The sequence below is a fragment of the Vulpes lagopus genome, chromosome 20 (genome assembly GCF_018345385.1).
Source record: "Vulpes lagopus strain Blue_001 chromosome 20, ASM1834538v1, whole genome shotgun sequence".
Taxonomy (NCBI): Eukaryota; Metazoa; Chordata; class Mammalia; order Carnivora; family Canidae; genus Vulpes; species Vulpes lagopus.
In genome coordinates, this window is record NC_054843.1 from 5771344 (window position 1) to 5790064 (window position 18721).

Sequence of the window (18721 nt, forward strand, 5' to 3'; positions counted from 1 at the left end):
ATCTGGGATCACGTCCCACATCAGGCTCCCTGCATGGAGCCTGCTTCTCCCTCTGCCTGTGTCTCTGCCTCACTCTCTGTGTCTCTCATGAATAAATAAATAAAATTAAAAAAAAAAAAAAAAAGAACCTACGTTTCCTTGAATGTAGATTTGATTTTGGAACCACATAAAATTTTGGAATCACCAAATACTTTGCACAATTATGAAGCAGAATGAAATTCAAAAAAAATTGAAAAGCATTCCTTAAAAGTCAGAAATCCAATGAAGAAAAGATCACCCACTGTGTGTGTGTTACAGTGATGGTGTAATGTCACAGAGAGCCGCTATTCCAGGACACTTCAAATGTGTTAATTTCCCTGCACATGCCTACTCAGATATATTCATGGTTGTAGTGTTGGCATGGTTCTTTTGAGACTGTTGTGTATATCCTAATGAATGAAACACTTCATGACTATGTTGGTGTCACTGAGAACTGGTATTTAGGGGATAGAAGAAAGAAAATAACAGAAGTAAGAATAGGTCAATAAAAACCCTGTAGTCGTGCTTGTGAACTAAAGTGAAAGAATGAATTTATGATAGAATTTATCTTTAAAGATAGATACATATTTCCTAATGTGACCAATTCAGTAGCATTGGATACCCTTAGTGAGCAGATTATGGTCTTCAAATTCCATACCCAACTAAAAAGAACAAGGGCAACTTAAAATTTTTTGAGGTCTGGAGCATGAACTATACCGCATGAGCCCAGGACACACTGTCACACAAAAGCAAGGAAAATGTAGAGAAGGAGTAGTGTGCCATCTAAAATTAGTTATTATTGGCCAAAGATAAGGCAATTTGAAGATCAATAAAGTTACTACATGGGTTGAAACTTATCAAATATATAGAAATCCAACAGTTCACAATGACACTTTAAAAAGCAAAACAAAGCACCTCAGTGGTTAGTCGCCTTTAGAGGAACCAGCACACTATTTCAAAAACTGGTAAATAAAGAAAAACAATAATTTTTACCTTTCCTATATTCAGAGCAATCAAATAGTTTGTGAGGAGGGAAGGTCTTCCTTATAAAAGCATTCCAAATAATAATAAAAAAGGAATGACAAAATAGAAGAGTATCACTATTTTGGAACTCCTAGTGAGTTAATGGAGCAAAGCAATGATTGTCAACGACTTTGCAGCACCACAGAAGAGACACCACCAGACATTATATACTTGCCCACTGATATGCACACCATCACCTAGGGCAGACTCTTCCCCCCAAAAAATCATACCCAGATGTGATCATTTATTTTTTTAATATTTTATTTTTTAAAAAATATTTTTATTTATTCATGAAAGACACAGAGAGAGAGAGAGGCAGAGACACAGGCAGAAGGAGAAGGAGGCTCCATGCAGGGAGCCTGACGTGGGACTCGATCCTGGGACCCCGGGATCACGACCTGGGTACTAAACCACTGAGCCACCCAGGGATTCCCTAATATTTTATTTTTTAAAGTAATTTCTACACCCAGTGTGGGGCTCAAACTCACAACCCCAAGATCAAGAGTCACATACTCTACCAGCTGAGCCAGCCAGGAGCCCCTGTGGTCAAACATTGGGATCTAAAAGTATAGGAGCAGGGGAATGTGGCAGCACTTCAGGGGGCAATCAGCATCGTCAGGCTATGGGAAGCCCTACAGCACAAACAACCCAGTTTCTACAAGAACTAAATAGCAAGGGTGCCTGGGTGGCTCAGTAGGTTAAGCATCTGCCTTCAGCTAAGGTCATGATCTCAAGGTACTGGGATCCAGCCCCACGTTGGGCTCCCTGCTTGGTGGGGAATCTGCTATTCTCTGTTCCTCTGTCCCTCCCCCTGCTCATGTTCTCTCTTGCTCGTTCTTTCTCAAATAAATAAATAAAATATTTAAATAAATAAATAGGAAGGAAGGAATAAAAGAAGAGATAAAAGAAGTATCAGTAAATGTGGAGAAAGTGGAACCCTCAGGCACCATTAGGGGGAAATGTAAATGGCACAGCCACTATAGAAACTATATGGCAGTTCCTCAAAAAATTAAAAATGCATATGATCCAGCAATTCCACCTCTGTGTCTAAACCCAAAAGAATTGAGAGATTTTACTTATTTATTCATGAGAGACACAAAGAGGCAGAGACACAGGCAGAGGGAGAAGCAGGCTCCCCACAGGGAGCCCCATGTGGGACCTGAGCCAAAGGCAGACACTCAACCACTGAGCCACCCAGGTGCCCCGAAAGCAGAGTCTTGAAGAGATATGTGTACCCTCATGTTTCTGGCAGCACTATTCACAATAACTAAAATGTGGAAGCAACCCAGGTGTCCATCAGTAGGTGTCAGGAATAATGTGATACACACACACACACACACACACACACACACACACACACGATGAAGTAGTATTCAGCCTTAAGAAGGAGGGAAATTCTGACTCACACTACAACAAGGATGAACCTTCAGAACACTCTGCCAACTGAAATCAGCCAGTCACAAAAGACAAATATGATATTATTCTACTTATATGAGGTACTTAGTCAAAATCACAAAGACCCAGTAGAGTGGTGGTTGCCAGGAGCTGGGAAAAGGCAGAGTGGGAAGTTAGCCTTGAATGAAAACGGAGTTTCAGTTTTACAAAATGAGAAGAGCTCTGGGAATGGACCTCGGTGGTGGTTGCACAACGTGAATGCTATTTAATGCCACTGACCTGTACACTTAAAATTATTAAAATAGTGACTCTTATGTGCATTTCACCATAATAAAAAAAAAGAAAGAAAACCCACCAGATTGTATACTTTAAAAGGGCAAATTATGTGGTATGTGAATTACATCAATAAAGCTGTATATAAACAAGTTTTTTTAAAGACTAATAGACATTTTTTAACGGGGGAGTTGGGCAGAGAGAGACAGAAAGGGAGAGAATCCAAGCAGGCTCCACGCCCAGCGCAGAGCTCAATCTCACGACCCTGAGATCATGACCTAAACAGAAATCAAGAGTCAGACACTTAACCGACTGAGCCACCCAGGCACCAAGACTAAGAGACATACTAATCTTAAATGTTTTGGACTTTTTTTGGAATCTGATTCAAGCAAACTTAAAAAAAAAAATTGATGGGGATCCCTGTAAAAAAAAAATTGAGACAGTTGGAAAAATGTGAAACAAACTAGATATTTGATATTAGGGGATTATTACTGATTTTTTTTTTGGTAGGTGCAATGTTGACATTGTGGTTTGGTTTTGAAACGATGCCCTTGTCTGCTATAGATACATAGTGAAAGACTTACAGATTAAATTATATGATGCCTAGGACTTGCCTCAAAATAAGCCCCAGACAAGGGATGGGATCAGAGGGGGTGGTGTGTAGACAGAAACAGGGCATGAGTTGTTCATTAGTGAATGAACTCACTGGCTCACTGGTTCATGGAGGTTCACTATATATTTTCTCTACTTTTGTATATTTTTTATATATTCATTTTTTAAGATTTTATTTATTTATTCATGGAGACACAGAGAAAGAGGCAGGAGACATAGGCAGAGGGAGAAGCAGGCTCCATGCAGGGAGCCCAATGTGGGACTGAGTCCTAGGACCCCACGATCATGCCCTGGGCCAAAGGCAGGCGCTAAACTGCTGAGCCACCCAGGCATCCCATATTTTTTATATTTTTATAATAACATTCTTTCAAAGGGAAAAATAAGAAAAATTACATTCTTATGCATAACAAAAGTTGAAATAGATCAAGAAGATGGGTTAAATACATGTTTTTCATCCCTTCCTGCCACAACCTATGGAAATGACAGAAAATATACTTTTAAAACAATAACCCATAACCCCAGAAAGGATACCACAATTGTACCAGGACTGCCAAAGAATTTCTGGAAGATAAAAAGACCAAAAGCAATGTTTTGGATTGATGGAGAAACCAGACACAGATGATCACAACCTAAATCATGGTGCAGAAAACCTGCTGGTGATGTAACAGGATCGGAATCAACACAAGTGACCAGCAGGAGCAGAGCCTTAGGACAAGCTCTCTTCACATCCGGTTGAAGCTGTGGTCCTCAAACTTGGCTGCACGGTAATCACCTGGGGAGCCTTGAAAACTCCATTGCCCCAGCCACACTGATACCTATGAAATCAGAATCTCAGGGGGTGGCACCAGGCACCGGAAGATCAACTGCAGTCACTAGAGGTGGGTACCTTGCACTACATTCACTAGCAGATAATCGGGGATTCTGGTTTGAGCTGAGAAAGGCATTGTTCACTCTGGCCTCAGGTGTTGGGGAGATAGACCACATGTGACTTCTCTGTCTGGAGAACCCCCGTAGGAGGAATCAGTGAAGGAGTCAAAGAAGGTAGGCACACAAAGGCAAAGAGCTGGGGGCAAGTCATGGGCAAATGGTAGAGACCTGGGCACATTTACTGAAGACAGACAGCGGGCAGAAGCTTTTATGTGGATGGCGGAGCAGAAGCAGCCACAGCACAAGGTGCTGGAGAAGCATTTGTCCAGCGGAAGACAGGAGTGAGAAGCGCTTGAGCACATGGGACTGAGGCATCAAGCTCACCTGCCCATCCTGTCAACAGTGCTCACAGCACCTGAGTCCAGCATTTTCCATCAGGCAGAAAGTTTGTGAATGCATCACTTGAGAAGAAACGGGGTACCTAGGGTGAAATGCCTGCATCCCAGGTAAACCCCTTCAAAGACTACATTCTGGAATGTGGGAGGCACTTAGTCAAATGACTCGCCTCCAAGTGAAACCTGACAGCAAGTCCCACTGATGTACCCAGAGCCTTCCCATTCAGGAAAGAAACTGACTAATGAAATAAATTTCTACACAAAATAAATAGGTAGGTAGGGGCACCCGGGGGGCTCAGTGGTTGAGCGTCTGCCTTTGGCTTGGGTCATGATCCCAGGGTCCTGGGATCGAGTCCCACATCGGGCTCCCTGCAGGGAGCCTGCTTCTCCCTCTGCCTATGTCCCTGCCTCTCTCTGTGTCTCTCATGAATAAATAAATAATATCTTTTAAAAAATAAATAGGTAAATAAAATAATCCAGCCCCCTTATTCTGAAATATGCTCAAGCAACCAAGTCTATGAAGAAAACCAGCATCATGAAGAAAGCACAAATAGCAAGCAGAACAGCTGACCCTACAGGTTTAGTCTAATATCCAGGATAGAAGATACTGTGCCCCCAAAATAAGAAAGTTGTTCATAACAACAGAAAACAGTAAGTGAGAAAAGCTGATTTCAGCAGACGAAACTCAGTGGAAGACCTAGAAGATAAGGAAAATTCATGGACATTGAGGAAATCTCCCAAAAACAAAAAGCGAGCCAGAAGACAGATGAAAAACACATGAAGGAAAAGAAGACGCACTGGGCAGTGTAGGTTATACAAATCATCTAAAACAATCCACTGGGCCATTTCCCATAACTCAGTCAATACACCCATGGCCTATCACCTGTGATTTCTTCCTACATTCAGGATATACTCCTACCTCCCTCCAGTCCTGATTCATCTGGAAAAATGAGATTGCCTTTTATGCTTCATGGTCATCCCCGTACTGACCCAAGGAGAAGCAACCAAGGGTCCTGACTGCTCAGTGACTATGGCTACAAATCACTCCACACCTTAGCAGCTTAAGAAATGACAATATGAATTTTGTTCATGAATCCACAATTTGGGCAAGGCTTGCTGGCAATAGCTCATCTCTGCCGCTCTTGACATCAGCTAAGGCGGTTCAGAGGCCGGGGGCCGGAATTCTCTGAAGTCTCACACGTATGTCTGCAGTTGGTGCCAACTGACAGCTGAGATCATAACTGGGGTGTCGGCCAGAACCACCCATGTGTGGTGTGGGCTTCCTCACAGCATGGTGGCTAGGTTCCAAGGAGAAGAGCAGAGACAGACGAGTACCTGTCACATAGCATCTCTTCCACCTCATCCCTTTGTCCAGGCAGTACAAGAGGAGGAGCAATCGATTCTTAATGGGGAGTCACAAGGTTCTGGAAGAGCATACAGGACCAGAAATATTGCTGAAGCAATTTTAGGAAAACGCAGTCTGCCATATTAACATAGATCATTAATACCCGAGTTTGGGAGGGCACGATCCCAAAGATCAAAATTTGTGTCTCTGTACTTTGAAACTCTTTACAAAGTCATCCCAACACCAATTCTGGACTCTGCTCCATGCCCAGAGTGTGGGCTAAAGTAAGGGGAGAGAATGTCAGTCTTGCACAGCTCCCAGCTGACGTCCTGCCGCTCCACCCCACATCCAGGCTACAAGCTCACCTCCACCAGAATGGCCTTGTCTATTAAGACCTCGTTTCCTGTCTTTTGGAAGCCATCCATCCTGATCCTAATTTGGCTCCCCACCATGACCCAACTTCCCTTGAACACTGACCTGATAGCCTTTGAGCTCATGAGTAGTCCATCCTATGAATATTCCCCCAAGCATTCATGAACATTCCTAGATGTGGATTTCCCTTCCTACTCTTTCTCTTGATTAACTTATTGATCTCAGCTATACAAGTATCCTGGATCGTGTTCTGAACCTGTCGGCTCTGATTTTGAGTCCAGCTCCGTGGAGGGCACCCACACCTGAACCTTTGTTCCGAGCCTGAGGGAGGACTGCCCTGCAGGTGGCTTCCTTTTGCCCCCAGCCAGCCCTGCATCAGACACCGGTCAGTCAGCCCTTCTTATCTGCCTTCTTCCTCTCCACTGCTGAAGTGGACCAAAAAAACAAAAAGAAAACTGAATTTTCCAGACCATCAATGCTTTGCCCCTCTAAGTATCAAAATCTTTCTTGTCTTAACCAGTAAGGGTAAAAAAAAAAAAAAAAATCTAAGATCTTCTTATAAGATCTTCTATATTCTTCTATATTTCTAAGATCTTTCTATATTCTTCTTAAACGTAATATCCAGAATAAACTTGACCAATTTTTCATGGTAACAAACTGCCTCCATTACTGTTCTTTCTTACTAAATGCAGCGTTATCATAGTGAGAAAGAAAAAGAGAAACATACTGTAACATTTTTGCTCCTAGAAGCTTAATTTCTAGAAAAGGTTAATATTCTCATACTTTATCCATTTGGCTCTGACAGCAAATTAATTTTATGGTTAAAGTAAGTACAAAACCAAGGCACCTGGGGGGCTCAGTCAGTGAAGCGTCTGCCTTCAGCTCAGGTCATGATCCTGGGGTCCTGGGATGGAGCCGTGTCACGCTCCCTGCTCAGGTTGGAGTCTGCTTCTCCCTCTCCCTCTGCCCCCCTGCTCCCACTCATGCTCGCATCCTCTCTCTCTCTCAAATAAATAAATCTTTTTTTTTTTAGATTTTATTTATTTGTTCATGAGAATACACAGAGAGGAGAGAGAGAGAGAGAGAGAGAGAGAGAGAGAGGCAGAGACACAGGCAGAGGGAGAAGCAGGCTCCATGCAGGGAGCCCGACGTGGGACTCGATCCAGGGTCTCCAGGATCGCGCCCTGGGCTATAGTTGGCGCTAAACCGCTGAGCCACCGGGGCTGCCCTCAAATAAATAAATCTTTAAAAAATAGTAATAAATAAAATAAAAAGCCAATTCTGAGACTTAAAGCTGAACAACGATGCCCTTGTTCCAGGCCTTACCCACCTGCACCTACCGTCTGAATGCGGGCCTGTCTAGCAGAACTTCTGTGATGGTGGAAATGTTCCATCCGCACCACCCAACAGTGTGGTCACCAGTCGCAGCCGCTGCTGAGCCCTGGAAATACGGGTAATGTGACGGAGGACAGAATTGTTCACTTCATCTTAATTAGATCACAACGTGGCTGGTGGCTATGCTGGACCATGAGGAAAAAAAAAAACACCAGCAAACTTCAAGGCACAGACCCAGGGGACAGAAAAGCTACAGTGAAAGACACTGGCTTGCAAAGCCCTCGGCAATACTGTGCCTGACCCAAAGTCTGTTGCTCTGTTAAAAACTACTTTTTGGTGTCGGAAACAATATCCAAGGATATGGCCTTTCTGTTTCTGTGAACATCTACAGATTTTTTTCGAAGAACACTGAGCCCACTTAAATTGTTTTATAGAAGAAATTAAGGCTAAGAGCAGACATTCATTTTAAAAAATGGTATTGTTCTCTTTAGGAAAAGGACCGAGAGCTCGAAATTAGAAATATCTATACTAGTCGGATACTTAAAAATTTACATGACAAAGATTATCCAAAAGGTATGCTTTAATTACTTTTTGCTCAAAATCTATTTTTAAGTCTGTAGTCCTGTTCGTCCACTTTATGCCATGCAAATGATGGGTATTTTTAAAAATCGTTTTACTAGGCTTTAAAATACTTTGCGAATCTCGAAGAATAATGAGCTGTGTGATATGGAGGAAACAGTAGGAGGGAATAGAGATGGTCTCCGGTCCTCGCAGCCCCTGAGCGAGAGCCCCACTTTCCAGCGGGGAGCCAAATGCCTGCCAGATGTTGCACTTTCCAAGTACATGTTAGTCAGTGTGTGAGCTTCTTTTTATTATTATTCATGAGAGACACAGGCAGAGGGAGAAGCAGGCTCCCTGCGGAGAGCCCGATGCGGGACTTGATCCCAGGACCCGGGGTCACGCCCTGAGCCAAAGGCAGACGGTTCAACCGCTGAGCCCCCCAGGGGCCCCAGTGTGTGGGTTTTTAAAATCATCATAACTTAGGCACAATCCACCTCATAATGCACCCATTTTAAGTGCGTATTTCAGCAGGTTTTGACAAATGCTGAAAGGCATGGGACCAGCACCCCGGTCAGCACAGAACCTCCCCTCAGGAGGACCCTGCACGACCCCCTGCCGTCAGGAGTCCCTGTCCCTGGACTGAGGCAACCACTGATTTCCCTGGTCAGAGCAGCTTCCTTTGCCTCTTTGCCTGTTCTAGAATTTCCTGGTGGTGGAGTCCTACAGCAGGTGCTCTGTGTCTGGCTGCTTTTTTTTTTTTTTTTTTTTTTAATTTTATTTATAGAGGCACACAGAGAGAGAGAGGCAGAGACCCAGACAGAAGCATGCTCCATGCAGGGAGCCTGACATGGGACTGGATCCTGGGACTCCGGGATCACGCCCCGGGCTGCAGGCGGCGCTAAACCGCTGAGCCACCCGGGCTGCCCGTGTCTGGCTGCTTTTGTTCAGCCTAATGCTTTTGAGATACGCCCACGCAGCTGCAGCCCCTCACTGGTTTGTACCTTTTCATTGCCCAGTAGTATTTTTCCTTCAAGACAAGATGTACTTATTTCCTCGATCCCCACCCCGCCCCCAAGATCTGCCAGCACAAGGCTTTGCTCACAAGAGGTACAACAGGAACACCCACCCTGTTTTGGTTTAAAAAAAAAAAAAAAAAGCCACTAACCAGCAACAACCTCATCTCTCTTTGCCTTTGTTTGCTTCTGCTTTGTTATCCAGAATAACAGCCTGCAGAGATGATCGTCCCAACCCTGGGGTCATTTGAATGGGTTATCGCTTTGAGGAAAGCGTAGCCTTAGTGGCAGGCTCCAGCGTGGGCAATCCATCTAGCTGCTGGTAACCAAGCGTGTGGGCACAGGAGGTCTCCGTGGCTCAGCCGCGGCTCCCTGCCTCACAACCACGTGTCCTCCATCAGCAACGCAGACCTAGCCTCAGGCCTCCTTGCTTTGGAGCCTAACACTGTGATACCCATGACCTCTGTTGCCCAAAACAAGACAAAACAGGCAAAATGGTAGAGGGAAGAGGGAAACTGGCAAACGTTATACATATATTGAAAAAAAAGGTTTTAAATGCCTAATACACTTTGTTTTACACCAGAAACTTCAATGTTAATTTTTATCTAAAATCAATATTGCTTCCACATGTAAAATATGTTTCTCACATATAATGTGCCTCTCCTGCAGTTTCTTCAACAAAATCTGTACAAGCAGAGAGAAGTTTTCCATTGACAAGTATGAAACACCAGGAAACCCAAAAATCAGAAGATGCTCCATCTTTGACGGCTAAGGTACAACAGATCTGAATTCAGTGTCTGAACGTATCCTTGTGAAAATAGGGTATAAACAGTCTCTTATCCTACACAACTATTTGTACTTGTTGAATAAAATACAACTTAAAATGATCTGTGCCCCCCCCCCCAAAATGTGTTTTTGCTGCTTTTCTAAATCATAGGGGAAGAAGACAACCAGAAACATTGGTCATAAAGAAAAATTGACTGAAATAACCCATGCGATTCCTCGCTCTATCAGCAAACTTCCAAAACAAGAGGATACCAAGAGAAAATATGAAGGTAATTTTGACCACTTTTAAGTCTCCTTTATTCTTAAGTTGTGAATTATTCTGTGCGTGTGAAAGGCTACACAAGACACAGATGCACAATGTAAAGAATCGTTAGGAAAGGAGCACCTGTGTAGCCGTACCTCCGGCGCTCGGCCCACGTTCGCAGGAGCACAGCCCCGCGCCCCCCGCGTCCCCCAGCAGCAACCTCCGTCTTCCACTCTGTGCCCGCCTCCCCCGGCTGCTCCTCACAGCGTCCTAGCCTTCCAGGTATCCTTAATCAGTATGTTCGCTTTTGACCCCAAGGAGCAAACCCAAAGCTGGCTGAGTGAAGGGCAACATCCCCCCTAACGAAGACTGGAAACGAGGACTCCCAGATGCAGACTCTGGCTCCAGCGTCCCGGGTGTGTGGGGCCCCTCCCCGGGGGCATAGAACCCAGAGCCCTGGCACCTTCCCCGGGACAGAGCGGGTCGGAGCAAACAGGCCACATGCCCTGGGGTCAGCAGACTCGCCCCCCCCCCCCGCCCCCGGGGTTAGGTCCGGGCAGAACGCTCCTGGGGGCCAAGTGCAAGTGCCAGCCACGCCAGGCGGCGGCGCCCGACGGGGAGGGCAAGCCTGACGGGGAGGTCCGTGGAGCAGGGGGCTTGGCACTGAAGCCTCTGGGCCTGGGGAGGGGTGGCCCACTACCTCGGGTGCAGAGCTCTGGTGCCAGGACCTCCCTCCCCCTGCGGGCTCCTGCCATCCCCTCCTCCGCCAAGCCCCCTGGTTCCTAAACCCTGCCCCCCCCCCAGTAGATGCCATCATGCCCTAAGGGCACACCCCCTCCTAGTTTCTGGAGAACGGGCGTGTGAAGGTAAACGTGTATGCCCATCATCTGGAAAGGGCACTTTGCTACCCTCATACTTTAATTGGCTAGAAAATTCTGGGTTGGAATTTTCAGAATTTTTTCTTTTTAGGATTTTATTTATTTAGAGAGAGAGCACAAGCACAGGCCTGGGGCTGGGGATAGAGGGAGAGAATCTCACTGTCCGCTGAGCGCAAAGCCCAACACGGGGCCCGATCTCATGGCCCTGAGGTCAGGACCTGAGCAGAAATCAAGAGCCATACACTGCGCCACCCAGACGCCCCTCTTCAGATCGTAAAGACACTGCGCCGAACTGTCCACGTTGAATTACTGCTGGAGGGAAATGTGCTGGAGTGCACACGCTGGGCAAGCACGACCGCTGTCACCTGGGGCCCCGGGGGAACACATTCCGCCCCCCCCCCCTGCCCAGCTCGGGCTGAGCAGGGTGGCCTAGGAGAGGCTCTGGAGGGGCCAAACTGGCCTGGAGGCCGCTGCGTCTGGTGCAGAATGGCAGGAGCTGGCAACCCCACTTTCCGTTCCTTCCGGGGTCCGTGGTGTGCTCAGGTTTTCCCCGGATCTGTTCGTCTGCTGTGGTGTATCGTCTGGGAAAGTTCATTCATTCCTTTGGCAAATATTCGCTGAGCATATACTGCGTGTGTCAGGCACTGTCCTGGGCACGGGGATGCAGCAGTGACAAAACGTCCCGCCCTCGTGTGCTTACGTTCTAGCGTGGGAAGGGAAACACGTAAGTTATGCCGGGTGGCCGAGGACCAGGACGCTGGCGGGGGGCACCTCTAGGACCAAACTTAGTAAAAACACACAAAGAGCCACATAAGGATGTGTACTGCAGCTCGGTCTAGCAACAGGGAAACACCCCGAACGTCTGTCGAGGGGCCACGGGTAAAGAAATGGCACGTGCGGTCTACGGGATCCTGGGCAGCTATCCTAGGACGGGGTGGGTGCACATGGCCAGACGGCAGAGGGCACAGTTCGTAGAAGTGAAGCTGTTGGGTAGGAGAGTACGTAGGTTCATTTAAAATTGATAGATGCGGGGCGCCGGGGTGGTGCAGTCAGCTGAGCATCTGACAGTTTCGGCTCAGGTCGTGATCTCAGGCTTGAGTTTGAGAGATCGAGCCCCACGTCAAGCTCCTCGCTCAGCAGGGAGTCTGCCTGGGGTCCTCGCTCTCCCTCTGCCTCTGCCCCCACCCCCACAACCCCCCTCATGCAGTCACATGTGCACAATCTCCAAAAAACAGGGGAGCCAGGGTGGCTCCATCGATGAAGCATCTGCCTTTGGCTCAGGTCATGATCCTGGGGTCCTGGGATCGAGCCCCACCTTGGGTTCCTTGCTTAGTGGGGAGCCTGCTCCTCCCTCCCGCTCTGCCCCTCCTCCTACTCGTGCTCTCACTCTCTAATAAGTGTTTTTTAAAACTTAAAAAGTTTTTTGATAGTCAAATTACCATCCAAGAACAGCTGTACCAATGGACACACCCAATGGGGAACAGAAATTCCACTGTCCCCATATCCTGGAATTATTTGGAAATTATCTGGAAATTTCCAGATAATTGGAATCTGGAAATTATTTGCTGCTCGGATGGGTGAAAACGGTTCTCATTGCTTTACGTGGCACTCCAGCCCCCAGGAGTGACGAACATCCTCACTACTCAGCACATGTTAGTTCTTTCACGAGTATCATTTTAGTTTTGGTTTCGTAATCCTTACCGACTTGGTATGTTCTGGGGAAGCAGAACGTCTGGAGCTGGTTCACAGCGCCCTTCCCTGTATTCTAGTGTCGTGTGCATCTGCTGGACGTCTTTCTGTACGTCCCTGTGCCTGGCGGATGCCAGTAAGTGCGCTCAACAGGCCCGCTTGATATAGGAGCCCACTCATGGTATAAAGATCACTAACTAGACTATTTTCCGCATACAGATTTATCGAAGGAAGAGGAACGTTTGGAAGTAGAACCACCTCTGGAAAATGCTGGAAGACCAAGAGAGAAGAAAGATCAAGAGAAGAGACCCGCTTTGGTGAAAGAACGGGAACTGTCACCACCAAGGTCTGAAGTAACTCCTCCCGAGAAGGAGGGCAAGCGGGAAGACGACGCAGCCCAAGGGAAGTTCACAGGCAGCCTCCAGATAAATGACACGGATGAGACGCCTGATAAAACTGCTGCGGCCAGTATCAAAGTGCCCTTGCGACCAAGAAAGCACTACTCCTTCACGGAAGCCACCGAGAACCTGCATCTCGGGCTCCCGGCCTTGGGCGGGCCGGTGGGCACAGGCGGGACGCGAGGCAGTCTCAGCGCGGGCAAGCCGCACGGGAGCGCAGGCCTCGGGCCAGAGCACGCGGTGAGCGGGTACGAGCCCTCCTTTGGCAAGTCTTCCCGAACAAAGGCCAAAGACACGTTCAGAGATAAGAAAAGCAGTCTAATGGAGGAACTCTTTGGGTCGGGCTATGTCTTCAAACACGACCAGGCCTGCACGGCTGCCCCTCCACAGCTCGAGGAGACGCTGGAAAGTAAGATGCACCATCTACCCCCCGGCCAGGCCTCCACCAGCAACGCTTTCAGAGATTCTAAAGTAACTGTGGTAAATTCTATTAAGTCATCTTCACCTACGGAAGGAAAAAGAAAGATCATTATTTAAATACAATCAGCATCCTACTACATTCTGATTGGGTATTCTCGTTCTTGCGGGCCTTTAAATCTGACCACGCTGGGGGGGTGGGGTCAGTATTTCAATGGACTTTGGATAATTAAGGTTTTATTATAATCTAATTCCAAAAATCTGTTGTGTTTTAGCCAATGATGACATTTCAAATACAAAATTCTATCTTTTTTTTTTTTTCCTACAATGAAAACATGTCCAGGATCTTTGGGAAGACTCCTTTCTTTCATGGCTTTAATATCCTGTGGGACCCCACGCACGGTTCGTAAGTCCAAGTCAGTCAGCCAAGATGCACACATCTCGTATACGTAGGAATGTTCACAGCAATCAAATTGTGTTTTAACCAAAAAACACGGAAGCAGCTTTGAAAGGGACTATTAAAAAGACTATTAAAAAAAAAAAAACAACCCCACAGTGTGGTTTTATCAAAATTATTTTTGAGTGTTCGATTCAGCTAAACCACCTTTGTGATGACACTCTCCTCGTGTACACCTGAGATCCACTTTTTATTTCTATTTGTTACATACCTGTCCCATGTCCTTTTTTCTGTTAATCTTGCTGTAAAAGAGCATATGGAATAGTGTCCCCTCAAGCAAGCCACTCCATCCTGAGAGCTTCATTACATATTAGGACGAGACGGGCTGTAGGCCCCACGTTAATTGGTTTACTTACCTTCATCTACTTTTAAGGGCAACTTATTGATAATACGGACCACATTATTTCCAAAGAGCTTTATGGACTGGTGTGCAATATTATCACTTTAAAAAACTAAGAGTGAAATAAAACTTACTAAAGACAGTGAAAGCCATGGTAGGAAAACAGTTGTATTCAAAACCAAAGAAGAGGTAAACACTGCCATAAGCTTTGATCCTTAGGAAAACCACTGAGGGGAACAGAGAAGAGGAGAAGGGGAGGGAGGGACGGGAGTAGGATGTCCCATAGGCTTCTAAGGAGAGATATGAATGCCGAGCCGTAAATTCTGGAGAAATTTACTGTAAGAATTAGAAATGGTATATGGAATAATATTCCAGTGTTACAAGGTCTACTTGCCTTTTTTTTTCTAAGATTATTTATTTATTCATGAGAGACACAGGGAGAGGCAGAGACACAGGCAGAGGGAGAAGCAGGCTCCCTGCGGGGAGCCCGACGTGGGACTTAATCCCAGGACCCTGGGGTCACGCCCTGAGCTGAAGACAGACGCTCAGCCACTGAGCCACCCAGGTTCCCCATAAATAAGTTTCTGACAAAAATAAGGAGAATAAAAACTCAGCATATGTGACAAAGAACATAAAAGACATATATAAAATCATTTAACTTAACTCTATAAATGGGCTTAGCAGCAGATGAAACCGATCGGAGAGCAAACACATCTGAAGAAGTGAGAGAGACAATACGAGGGGAGGTTAAGAGGGGGGCACAGATTACAAAGGCTGCACGAATACGTAATCGGAGCCTCTGAAGACAAGAGAAGAGAGCACAGCAGGGCTAAAGACCTAGAGAGATAAAGGGTAAAAAACTTCCTGATCTGATAGATGGTACCAATCCACTGAGTGGGAAAGTCCAATAAATTCCAAGCAGAAGGGGATCCCTGGGTGGCTGGCGGTTTGGCGCCTGCCTTTGGCCCAGGGCGCGATCTTGGAGACCCGGGATTGAGTCCCACGTCGGGCTCCCAGCAGGGAGCCTGCTTCTCCCTCCTCCTGCGTCTCTGCCTCTCTCTCTATGTCTATCATAAATAAATGAATAAATAAATCTTAAAAAAAAAAATTCCAAGCAGAATAAACAGAAATAGAAACGAAACGAGGGATGAGCACTGGGTGTTACACTGTATGTTGACAAACCAAATTTAAATTAAAAGAAAAAGTAAAAAAAAAGAAATGGAACTCACACCTGGCTAGCTGGAGACAAACCGCAGAGCACCAAAGACAATGAGAAAGTCTTAAGATCAACCACAGAGAAGGAGGCAGCGTACTGTGAGCGCTTGTGGGTTGCAACAGCGAAGGCAGTAAACAGTGCAGGGCTGACGGGACAGCTGCTGCTACAACCACAGACCCTGCAACTCTCTCTGTCCAGAAGGAAGACAGGGGACACCCCGCCAGGGCCTCACGAATGCAGGGATCAGCAGACCTCTTCTGTACAGCCCGGGTACGGGCCACATACCCTCAGTCACAACTATGTGACACCTACGCGACGCCACTGGAATGCGAAAATAGCCGGAGACGATTCATAGACGGGCCTGGCCACGTTCCAGTACAGTGAGCAAAGTGCAGCCCACACGCCGAGTCCAGCCGCCGCCTAACTCCCGTTCTAACAGACAGACTTCAGGCAGGACTGGTTTGAGATAAAAGGTCTTCTGTGCGAGTGACAGAGTGAACAATGTGTAATGCTGAGCATCGCTGTTCTACACCATCTCTTGTAGGGTCACAGAGCGGTGACTCACGGAGCGGTGACACACGGCCGTGACATCATCCGTATGATGACAGCACCGCGTGCATCGGAGGAAAGGAGTGATGTTCAGGTGTTTGATTCTCACCCCGCTGCAGAGGACTGTAAAGCATCAACGTTAAGCATTGACAAATGTTCCAGTGTTAAAACAAGTATCAAGTAACCTCAAAATTTAAGAGGAGGAGGGATGTGAAAATAAAAAGAAGGCAATCGTGAGGTAATAGAAAGTACATACCGGCCTCTGCCCGCAGCTCCTGGCACAGAGCTCCTGAAACCCTGGTACTTCCCTGCATGGTAAGATCACCTGGAGCATCTTTTGTTCCAGTACTTGGTCTTTGACCTGCTTCTGACATGGGGTTCCTGAAACCCTGATAGTTTCCTGGGTGATGGCAGTGTCTTCTGTTCTAATGAGTAGACTCTGGGTGGGTCCTGGATGGGGCCTGGTCACCAGAAGCTTGGGATTTTCAAGCCCCACCCCCATACTCTTGAGAAGGGAGAGGGGCTGAAAATGAAGTTGCCGACCCACCATGCCTACCTGAGGAAGCCTCCACAGAATCCCAGCAGCACGGGGTTTGGAGAGCCTCTGGGTTGGCGAACACGTAGAGGGGCCTGGTGAGGCATGGAAGCCCCGTCCCACACACCTCGCCCTGATCATCCCTTCCATCTGGCTGGTCATCTGCATCCTTTATCATATCCTTTTATAATAAAGTTGCAAACAGGGGTGCCCGTCTGTTAAGTATTTGACTCTTGGTTTTGGCTCAGGTCATGATCTCAGGATTGTGAGATCGAGCCCCACATCAGGCTCCACACTCTGTATGGAGTGGAGTCTGCCCCTCCCCTGCCACTGCTCCCACACTCACTCACACATGCTCTCTCCCCCTAAAAAGAAGTGTCTGCAATAAACTTAAACAGGAAGTGAAGAGATCCATGAGCTGCTCTAGGAAATTAACCAAACCCAAAGAGGGTGTCATGGGAACCTTTGACTTAGAGCCAGTTGGTCGTTCAGAAGCACAGCCTGGATCTGAGATCGGCAACTGCAGTGGGTGGGACTTGTTGTAGGGGGCTGAGCCTTTAACCTATGGGATCTGATGCAGTCTCCAGGCAGACGGTGTTAGGCTGTACTTGAGTCACTGGACATGCAACTGGTGTCACAAAGACTAGCTTGTTGTGGGGAAAAAGCAAGTTCATAGTCCCCTGTAAATAGACTAGACATTTCTGTTAGAAGAAAACACACTGGATGTGTAAAATACAGCCATGGGCTATTTATACACATATCCAAGCCACGGAGATACAGGAAGTTAAAGGGTGAGAAAAGATACCCCCGGTAAATACTATCTAAATGAAAGTTGATGTTGCTCTATAAACATCTGTAAAAAACCAGACCTGAAGGCAAAAATTACTACTGGAGATAACACAGGGTACTAGAAGGGTACATAAATCCACTAGAAGATGTGAGTTCTAAACATGTATGCCTTTAACAATAATTTGAAAACAAAAGCAAAAACTGACCACAAGTTCACATCACTGCGGGAGATTTTCACATACCCTTCTTGGTAATGGTAGGTAGCCCAGCAAACAAAAAAGCACCAGTAAAGACAAAGATGTGAATAAGACAGCTGGAACTCTAACTTAATGGATACACATAGAAGGCAACTTCAAACTTGTATTTTTCATCACAAATGGAGCATTCACAAAAATTTTATCCTAATATAAAGTTGAGAAGAAATGGATAAATCCTACACTAATTTGCCTAATATGATTCAAGAAGATATAAAACTGAATAACCTCATAATCACTAAAGAAACTGAAATCAGTAATCTTTCAATAGAAATGAGAAAACGGAGATTTTTACCAGCAAGTTCATCATATATTCAAAGAACATATAACTCAGACCTTAAACAATCTGGTCCAGAATATAAAAGAGGGAACATTCTCATTCTCATTCTCATGAGGCTGGCATAACCTTGCTAACAAAACCAGGGATCCCTGGGTGGCGCAGCGGTTTAGCGCCTGCCTTTGGCCCAGGGCACGATCCTGGAGACCCGGGATCGAATCCCACGTTGGGCTCCCAGTGCATGGAGCCTGCTTCTCCCTCGGCCTGTGTCTCTGCCTCTCTCTCTCTCTGTGTGTGTGTGACTATCATAAATAAATAAAAATTAAAAAAAAAAAAAAGATGAGGAAAAAGGTAACAATGTCCACACTCAACACTTCTATTCCACACTGTACTGGAGGTTCTGGCCAGAGCAATTAGACAAAAATGAAATAAAAGGCATGGTTGGAAAAGAAGAAGTAAAACTATCTCTACTCACAGATGATATGACCTCATAAACAGAAAAATCCTAAGGTATCCACTAAACTACTGGGACTCATAAATGAAGTTGCAGGACATAGGATCAATGTAGAAAAAAATCAACCTCTATATGCAAGCAACAACTAGAAACGAAATTTAAACAATTTCATTTATGATAGCATCAAAAATAAAATACTTATGAATAAATTTAACAAAAGAAATACAAG

General features: G+C 46.1%; 1 protein-coding gene across 2 annotated transcripts in view; it reads left to right on the top strand.

Moving 5' to 3' along the window:
- LCA5L (lebercilin LCA5 like) overlaps positions 1-14866 on the top strand; it is a 36091-nt gene extending 21225 nt beyond the window's left edge. Inside the window, exons 6-9 of one of the 2 annotated variants that reach the window (XM_041734944.1) lie at positions 8127-8208; positions 9879-9982; positions 10147-10264; positions 13026-14866. In XM_041734944.1, coding sequence (XP_041590878.1) covers positions 8127-8208; positions 9879-9982; positions 10147-10264; positions 13026-13741 — 1020 coding nt within the window. In that variant the 3' untranslated portion in view covers positions 13742-14866. Of the gene's footprint in view, positions 1-8126; positions 8209-9878; positions 9983-10146; positions 10265-13025 lie in introns of those variants that run through there. The other variant, XR_005984717.1, reaches the window with a different exon arrangement.
- Positions 14867-18721: the final 3855 nt, after the last annotated feature.